The following is a 9,355-nucleotide window of genomic DNA, read 5'->3' as shown; positions in this document are numbered from 1 at the left end:
AAAAAAAAAAAAAAAAAATTCCTGTCCTCACTCACCCTGTTCACTGCAACACCATTCTCTACAGCCAAAATACTACATCAATCTAAATTAGTCTGCTTTGCTGTGACACTTTTTAGTATGTGTATGTACCCCATCTTGATGGTTCTGAGTTTGCCTAAAACGTAACTGAACTGGCATTATCTCAAAGCTAGTGATCTAAATGTAACCCAGGGGGGAGAGGGCCCTCGCTGGCCAGCCATTCTAGCTAAACCAGTGAAGTCCGGGATCATAAGGTAAATAATAAGAAAATAAGAGATGAAATAATAATTTAAAAAATGTTAAGAGACCTGAGAGCTCAGTGGTTAAAAGTACTGGCTACTCTTCCAGAGGACCCAGAGTTCAGTTTCTAGCACCCACATGGCAGCTCACAACCACCTGTAAATCCAGTCCTAGGGGTAACAACACCCTCTGCTGACTTCCTTGGTTACCAGACACACACGTAAAACAGAAATACAAGCAGGCAAAACACGCATACATATAAAATAAAATTTAATTATTAAACAAGTAGAGGCCAGGGGTGATGGCACAGGCCTTTAATCCCTGCACTGGAGGGGCAGGGGCAGGAGGATCTCTGTGAGTTTGAGGCCAGGCTGGTTTACATAGTAAGTTACAAGACAACCAGACCTGCCTAGTGTGACCCTGGCTCTGTTTTGTTTTGGTTTTGTTTTTGTTTTTTAACTTCTTCTCTTTCTTTTGGTTTTTCAAGACAGGGTTTCTTTGTGTAGCCCTGGCTGTCCTGGGATTAAAGGTGTGTATCACCACCATCTGACAAAAACAAAACCAAATTTAAAAAGGTGGAGCATGGGCTGGAGAGATGGCTCAGCGGTTAAGAGCACTGACTGCTCTTCCAGAAGTTCTGAGCTCAATTCCCAGCAACCACATGGTGGCTCACAACCATCTGTAATGGGATCTGATGCCCTCTTCTGGTGTGTCTGAAGACAGCTACAGTGTACTCATATACATAAAATAAATAAATCTTTATTAAAAAAAAAAAAGTGGAGTGTTATTGAAGAAGACCAAGGATGATCACACACAAACACAATCAGACACAGACACACGCACGCGCGCACACATACATACACACACACACACACACACACACACACACACACACACACACAGAAAATGACAAAGAAGTGGAATACCTCCAGTGAAGACTCATTGCTTCCTTCTTGTCCATCACACTCTTCTGGTAACAGAAACATTCTTCTTCTTTAATGTTTTCTCCTCTCCTCTCTCTCTCTCTCTCTCTCTCTCTCTCTCTCTCTCTCTCTCTATCTGTGTGTGTGTGTGTCACTGGGAATTCACGCACAGGGTCTCATGCACAACGGTAAGTGCTTCATTGAGTTAATCTCCCATCCCAGTTGACTTTGGAAGTCATCCTCTTCCTGCCTGAGCATGGAGGTGCTTCTAGGATATCAGTAATATCCTATGTCTTAACATGTAGGGTTAGGAACATGAACGTTGGTCTTATCCCTTCACTGACAAAAGTAATGTCTAACTCTTCACATTCATTCCACAGGCACATTTCTAGATACACTTAATTTCACTTTTAAAAGTCCCTCAAGCCAAAGGTAGCTAACTGGATTCTAGCTAGCTCTCTGCCTGATCAGTTACAAACATGGGTGTGAGTGTCCGACCCAATTCCAGCCAAGACAGAGCTTTGCAAGTGACAGATTCCCAACATCATCAGCACCTATTCTAGCCATGCCTAAAGCCAAAAATATCTGGGTCCCTTCAATACCAAAGCTTGTACACCTTCCTAAGGCCAGCTTGCTGTTTTGTTTTGTTTCATTTTATGCTCTTTTAAAAGAATCTTAACTAGGAGCTAACAAATGGCTCAGCAGGTAAAAAGCACTTGGCACCTGTTCTGCCAGCCTATAACCTGAATTCGATCCCCAGGAGCCCACTTAAGAAAGCCTGGTGTCTCTCACCTGGTGTTATCACAGCCCCTCCAGTTAGGGGGTGGGGGTGGAGACAGGAGAATGGCCCAGAAGCTCACAGCCCAGTCAGCCTGGATTGAGCAGCACCACAGAAACAAGGAACCCTGCCTCAAAGAGGCAAAGGAGAGGGGACTCAGAAAGTCCTTCTTTGATCTCGTGCACACAAGTGCGTCCACATACACCACACCAGTGGAAAAGAGACTAATAATAATAGCTAGGCATGGTGACCTACACCCTTAATCCTTAACACTAGGAGGCAGAGGCAGGGAGTTCAAGACCAGCCAGGCAGACCTACATAGTAAGAACCTGTCTCAAAATAAAAAAATAAAAGAATGATGCACGAACATGTCTGTGTGTGCGGTGGGGGGGGGGCAGAGGTTAACAGTGGGTGTCCTGAGTCACGACCCCCACCACTTTGGTTTCCAGCTTCCAGATCACAGAGATCCACCAGTCTCTGCCTCCAGAGCGCTGGGATTCCAGTTGTGCACCAGTACATCCAGCAAGCTCCAACTTGTTTTCTGAGGCAGTCTCTAGCTGAACCTGGAGTTCACCAGTTCAGCTAGACTGGCTGTGTGTCATGAAGATCGTCCTGTCCTGTTCCCAGTCACTGATGTGTGCACTTGTCCTTTATATGGATGCAGGAGACCCGAGCTCAAGTCCTCATGCTTGCACTGCAGGCACTTTCTGAGCAGAACCATCTGCTCATCCCCAAATCCCATTCCTTTGATGGCCTTGAACTCTCCGTAGAGCCAAGGATGATCTTAAACTCCTGCTCCTGCCTCTCCTCCCAGTGTCACAGTGTGGGTACCACAGGTGTATACCGCCATCGTGCCCTGCTCATCTCTGAACTCCAGCCTAGGACAAGCTAGGCAAGCTCTCAGCCACCTGAGTGGCCCCACGCTGCCCCTTGGAGGCATGCTTCATTCTTTTTGTTCATCCAGAAAAGAGTTCGGGGAGTCAGGTACTGTTCTAGGAACCCAAGATTATTTACTAGAGCCGCAAAATCCCCGTTCTCAGAATCTGCACGGTTCTGTAGCAGGTACTGTGGAAGGAAGAAAGCAGGGTGGGAAGGGGACTTCGGGACCACTGGCTGATGGGAACTGACTTGGGTAGGCCTTTCCGAGAATTTGAGACTTGAATAAACTTAAGGAAATGAGGGAAGTGGCAAATGGATGTGTCTGTCGTGAATGTCAGGTGGAGGGCACAATGGAGAGGCCTGAAGAAGGTAAGCTGTGTCAGGAGTAGCCTGGTTCTGTGGGCCTGGAAGGACCCTTGAGAGCACTGGCCTTCACTCTGCCTGCCGTGGGGACAGTCCAAGGTTTTGAGCAGGAAGAAGTCAATGCTGCACTCCCAGACTGTTGGTTGAGAAGTGGCTATGTGATCCACTATATTAGCTCGACTTATTTAAAATATGTAATTATTATTATTATTATTATTATTATTATTATTATTATTATTAATTGGCGTTTTGATGGTGGTGGTTTGTTTTAAGACCTGGTCTCCTGGCTATTCTGTCTTGAATTCACTGTATAGCATTGGGTTTAAAAGTTAAAGGTTTAGGGGACTAGAAGAGATGGCTCAGCAGTTAAAAAGCACTGACTGCTCTTCCACAGGACCTGGGTTCAATTCCCAGCACCCACATGGGCGGCTCACAACTGTTTGCAACTCCAGTTCCAGGGAATCTGACATCTTCACACAGACGTACATGCAGAAAAAACGCCAATGCACATAAAGTAAATAATTTCTTAGAAAGTTAAAGGTTTAAAGAGAAGCTATCAAAGATGACAGGGGAAGATCTGGATCCCCATCCTCAGTGACTGAAATGTAAAAGGAAGCAACACCTCGGTGGCAGGAAGGTCAGGAAGCGGGTGCTGAAGAAGGTGGAGGTGTGTGGAGAAGTCCTAACTGAGGACTGGAAGCTGAGAGGGGTCAAGTGTTCTGTTTCAGGATGCACACCCAGGCAGGAGGTTGAATCACAGAGAAACTGCTCAGAAGACAGGGACAAAAGTGAAACAGCCCAGAAATAGGTCAAGTGGCTTTATTTACATTTTAGCTGGAGAGGGAAAATGAAGGGATACATGGCCTGGTGGGTTTGGGTCGCATCAGAAGAACTCACCCATCCAGCCCTCGGTAGACAAAAAAATCTTCCCACTGTACCACGATTTGGACAGTGTGAGAAGGCGGTGGATGGAGCACCCACCACACTTTCCTACACCCAGAACAAAAAAGGCCATTCGGAAGTGTCAGCTACACTGTTGGCAACGCCATCTGAAGCCAGAGAAAGCAATTCCCTTCTGGGCAATAACCTGACACTGTCTCCAGCCGGCCAACACCAGCATGCCCCTCACCCAGAACCAACCCTTGTCTGGGATGAAACCCCAATGTCTAAAGAGGCAGGGGAAAAGGCCTCTTCTCACAAGACTGAACACAGTACCTGGCGCTACCTCCTGCCCTCCAAGGGCACTTATGATACCTAAACAAGGTAAAGATGGGCAAGGGGGCTCCCCTCAAACTGTCCTCGTTCCTGCAGCTTGCTAGCATCTCTTTACTAATATTTGGGAGGGGTTGGAGAGATGGCTCAGCAGTTTAAGTACTTCCTACTCGTCCAGAGGAACTGAGTTCAGCTACCAGCACCCATGTCAGGAGGCCCACAGAGCCAGTAACTCCAACTCCAGGCAAACCAACACCCCCTTCTGACCTCTGAAGGACCTGCACACACCCTGTATCTATTCACACAGAAGTGCACACCCAGACACATACACATACAAAATAAGTCTCTTTTTAAAAATTGTATGAGGATGCATGTATGCCAAAATAGGAGAATACTACTAGCAACCAGAGAGAAACTAGAAGGCTTAGCCTCTGAGGAAAAGTGGCTGACTGTAAATTGGGCCCTGGAGGTTTGTGTCATTTAGATGTTCTCCACAGTTGTTAGTATATTTATTAAATTAATGTTAAATAATTAATAATAGTGCCTTCAAGACTCTCAAAAATCCTGTGGAGGAAACCGTGCACAATCAGGCAAGGACCTTACTGCCAGCCGACCAGATCTTAGTGGGACAGAGCACTTACCTTCCCAAGTACTTACTAGTAAACTGGCTGCACTTCTGAATTAACTATCCAAGACTGGACCACAAGGAAATTTTCAAAACAGCTATATGTGAGGCAAGGGATATAGCCCAATGGTAGAGCACGTGCCACGGGTTCAATTCATACACACACACACACACACACACACACACACACACACACACTTTAGACTAGAAGCCAGGCTCCAAGATGACCTCAATGATCTCCATTTCCTAGTATTCTCTAGGATTCACACCCTCTTCCCACACTGTGCCAGTGTCCCTCTATAAGCAATAGAACACAGCAGAGGTATGTCATTTTGAGGATCAATATTTACAGGGATGGCTGGAGCCTGGGACCGTCTTGGATCATGGTCTCTGCTGTGGTCTGTGAAGAACCATGTGAGTGAGCCTAGAATTGACATTAGAGTACTCCCAACACAGCCTTCAGATGATGGCAGCATCCTGAAGGTCTTACTCAGAACCACGGCTTCCTGACTCACAGACAGCATTTTCAGGTGCTAAATTCTGAAGTAATTTCTTACACAGCAGTAAGGAAATAATTCAATTTCCTACGGAGAACTGAGATTTAACCTTAGTTCCCATTCTACATCCATTCAAAATCAATTTCTCTGCTAATAATAAGAAAAAAATCATCAGTCAGGCATTCAACGATCACTCTTTGAATGTCAAACATAAGGAAGGGGTTTGCAAGCTGCCTATGTTTTCACATCATCTTAAAATTTATAAAAAGCAACAACCACAGAGGTACCAGTGTGAATGCAAGAACATATTTTGAGCTGTTCAATTTATCCATTTCATTAGCTTATGCTTCATAAATCCCTATCAATCCCTGGTCATTCTGAGAGCACAGGCCCAGCAAGTCACACTCTCCAATAGGAAATGTTACCTCCCATATGCCTTCCCATCTAAGAGAAGAAGAAAAGTTAAGTCTCCCAATTTCATTAATTCCATTAATACTAGGGAAAGGAAGAATTCATTTACTATTTTAATAGGAGGAAGAAACCCTGATCTCAAGTGCTAAGAACAATTGGAATGTCTGCAACTCATGACTAAGTGGCAGCAGGAGCGCAGATACAATCGCTGCTCAAAATCCTGGTCACAGCTGAAATGGCGATGGGGGCGGGGAGGGGGGAGATGCTGTCTCTTCCTCCTCCTCACTGGACTTGGCTGTCTCTCAAAGCAGCAGGAGAGTAGTATATCTCAACAACCAAGAGCCTCCCTCTGCACAAAGAAGGTCAAAGGGCGAGCTTGCTTTCCGTCAACCACAAAACCAGCCACTGCCAAACCTAATCAATGTGGTCCGCTATAAGAGGTGAATGAAGCCCTAGACAGAAAACCAGAGACTCTCCTCTAGCCGCCACTGAGGTCGGAGTCAGGTGACTCCTGGGGCAAACAGCAAACCTAAACAAAGATCACTCCCCACATGACCGACTGGGGAGAAGAAGAGCAAAGCTGCTCAGACCCACCCCGGAAAACCATTAGCCATTAACTCTTGCTTTTCCCCCACCCCCCACCCCCAGGCTGGAGAAACTGGAGGCGCCAACAAGTTATTCCTATTCTGCAGCTCCTCTTCAAGGAATGCACCTAGAGGGGTGAGGGACCTCATTCTCGGGACTCAGAAGCGAAGTACCGCAGCACACGCCCCGGGTCCCCACATGCTTGCTGTAACCCGAACGCCTCCCCACCAGCTGTCACCCGCGCTCGGGGCCACTCTCAGCCAGGGAAAACACATGCCCTCTGGCCGCTTAGCCTGCAGCTGCGACCCCGCGGGGGCAGTGAGAGGACAGGCTCTGGCCAAGGGCTGTTGGGGCCAAAGCACGCCTAACCTCCGGGAAAGGGGCGCGCCTAACCTCCGGGAAAGGGGCGCCAGGATGAGCGCGGCCCAGTGTCAGGGGTGGTCCTGGACCCATCCTCCTCCCGCTCCGCCCCAGGAGTCCCCAGCCCCAAGCGCCCCACCTTGTCACCGAAGCTGCGGGCCATCAGTAGGTCCGGGCTGGGCGTGCTGTCGCCTCCCACGGCCTCCTCGCTGCTGGAGCCGGCTAGCGGGTGCGGCATGTCGCGCAAGGACTGGGGCCCCGTGGACGGCAGGGCCTTGGGGGGCCCGCCCGCCATGGCGCGCAGCGCTCCGGACCCGCGCCGCCGCTTACTCCCGCAGCTCTCGGCCCCACTCGGCCCGAGGCCCAGCACTAGCCGGTGGTGGCCGCCTCCGCCCGATGCTTCTGCCCGTGAAGCTGAGCTTTCCCGAGCGTTACACCGCAGCTCCGAGGGCTAAGCCGCGCCGATCCCCAGCACCTCCGGCCCTGCGCCCTGCTAGCAGCGCCACGCCGCCCACGGCTCGCAGCCCCGCCCCCACGGAGCCTCTGCCCGCCCGGAGGGAGGGCGGGGCGCGGGGTGGGGCGGGACTTGAGAGAGGAGGCGGCCCGCCCCGCCCACCTCCCGGCAGGAAGTGCGCCCACTGGCAGCTTCGCTGGGGGCTCGGAAGGCATCCGCGTGAATTAGGGTCTTCCAGCCACACTGCACAGGCAGAAAGAAATAAAAATGTGGAGCGTGACTTGTATCGTAAAGGGTTACGTGGCTCAGAGGAACTAGAGAACATCGAGTAGAAAAACTAAAAAGGACATTTAAAGAGGCAGTGTGGTATGTCTTCAAATCCACACTGAAGTCCCCATACCGACTGGCTTCTGTAGCTAAGCGGGGGTTTATGTAAGGCCAAACCTCAGAAGCGTGAGCATCCGTAAATAGCGTGTTCTACAAATGATTTATGGTCCTGACGTGCACACTTAGCCAACCAGTCTTCCGCAAGAACCGTGAGGTCCTACATGTTTTTCACGCATTGATGTTTCCTATACTGGCCTCGGGCCGAGCTGAATTCTCCAGAGCTCTTTTTCGCTGCCATGGTGGAGATAGGCTCGGCTTTACTTCCAGCTATTGCAAGTTATCATTGTCCCCTTTTCCACTTACCTGCCACTGGCGCTTCTGTCTCATAGGCCAAGTTAGAGGGTCATCTGCCCATCTAGCGAACATGCAAGTACTGTGTGGGGCTCACTGTGAAGAAACACATTTTTTTCCAGTCCTTGAACTTCTTAGGTTTGTCCAGTTTGCCTGTTAAAAAATGGTGACAGGTTTTAACATTCTGTCACACTTTCTCTAGAAACAAACAAACAAAAAAAAAACAAAAAACAACAACAACAAAAAAAGTGTAGAATGCAGAATTGAAACCAACCCAAAATAACTACCAGAGTCTCATTGAACTTCAGTGGCCCCCTTCTGACATAGTCCAAAGAGTTTAGCCCTCAGTATAGTGGCTATTGTCTTTTATCTCCTCCAGAGCAGTCTGCCTTGGTTGGGAACATAATATTGGAAGCGCACTAAACAGTTTTAAATGCTGTATCTGCCTCATAGGAGTGCTAGGGTCTGATCATCTGAGTTGGGCAAAATTGTCACTTCATTTCTATTTAGGAGCTGCCTAAAGCTATTACGTACCCTATTATCTTCATTAAAGTAGACAATACCAATCTAACTAGAAACGAATGATCTGTAGATATCTGGCAGATCTTCCTCTTGAATATTGTTATTTATTTAAGCAATTAGGCCACCTCAACATAATGGTGCTCTTAAGATTTCCCAGAAGTGGGGCTGAAGAGATGGCTCAGGGGTTAAGAGTACTGACTACTCTTATAGAGGTCCTGAGTTCAATTCCCAGCAACCACACAGTGGCTCACAACCATCTATAATGGGTTCTGATGCCCTCTTCTGGTGTGTCTGAAGACAGCTGCAGTGTACTCATAAATAAAATCTTTAAAACAAACACTGCTCTTATAGAGAACCTAGATTTGACAATGAGGTGAAGTGAAAGAACCAACTCCCCCAAAGTTGTTCCTCTAACCCCTCACATGTGCACACAATAAAATAAAACTGTCTCCCAGCCTGCCAGGCAGGGAGAGGGGTGCAGAGGGCCGCACATGAGACAGCTGTGGGACTCCCAAGCTTGCAGCCTTTCCTAGGAGCTCCTCAAAGCTTAACTCCCTTCCTTGCCCTCAGGTTTTTCTCTACTATTCTTTTTTTTTTTTTTTAAAGATTATTTATTTATTTATTATATGTAAGTACACTGTAGCTGTCTTCAGACATTCCAGAAGAGGGAGTCAGATCTTGATACGGATGGTTGTGAGCACCATGTGGTTGCTGGGATTTGAACTCAGGACCTTCGGAAGAACAGTCTGGTGCTCTTATCCGCTGGGCCATCTCACCAGCCCTTTCTCTACTACTCTAATGAAACAGCAA

The 9,355-nt window shown here is 48.0% G+C and overlaps 1 protein-coding gene across 1 annotated transcript in view; it reads right to left on the bottom strand.

Annotated features, from left to right (window-relative positions):
* The window catches only part of Snx30 (sorting nexin family member 30), a 96,744-nt gene extending 89,333 nt beyond the window's left edge, over positions 1–7,411 (bottom strand). Inside the window, exon 1 of the mRNA XM_021200259.1 lies at positions 7,031–7,411. Within this exon, the coding sequence (XP_021055918.1) occupies positions 7,031–7,186 (156 nt within the window). The 5' untranslated portion in view covers positions 7,187–7,411. The remainder of the gene's footprint in view (positions 1–7,030) is intronic.
* Between the last annotated feature and the right edge of the window lie 1,944 nt (positions 7,412–9,355).

The sequence above is a fragment of the Mus pahari genome, chromosome 6, assembly GCF_900095145.1.
Source record: "Mus pahari chromosome 6, PAHARI_EIJ_v1.1, whole genome shotgun sequence".
Classification (NCBI taxonomy): Eukaryota; Metazoa; Chordata; class Mammalia; order Rodentia; family Muridae; genus Mus; species Mus pahari.
The sequence above is the reverse complement of the archived record's forward strand: the minus strand, read 5'-3'. Positions and strand labels throughout refer to the sequence as shown.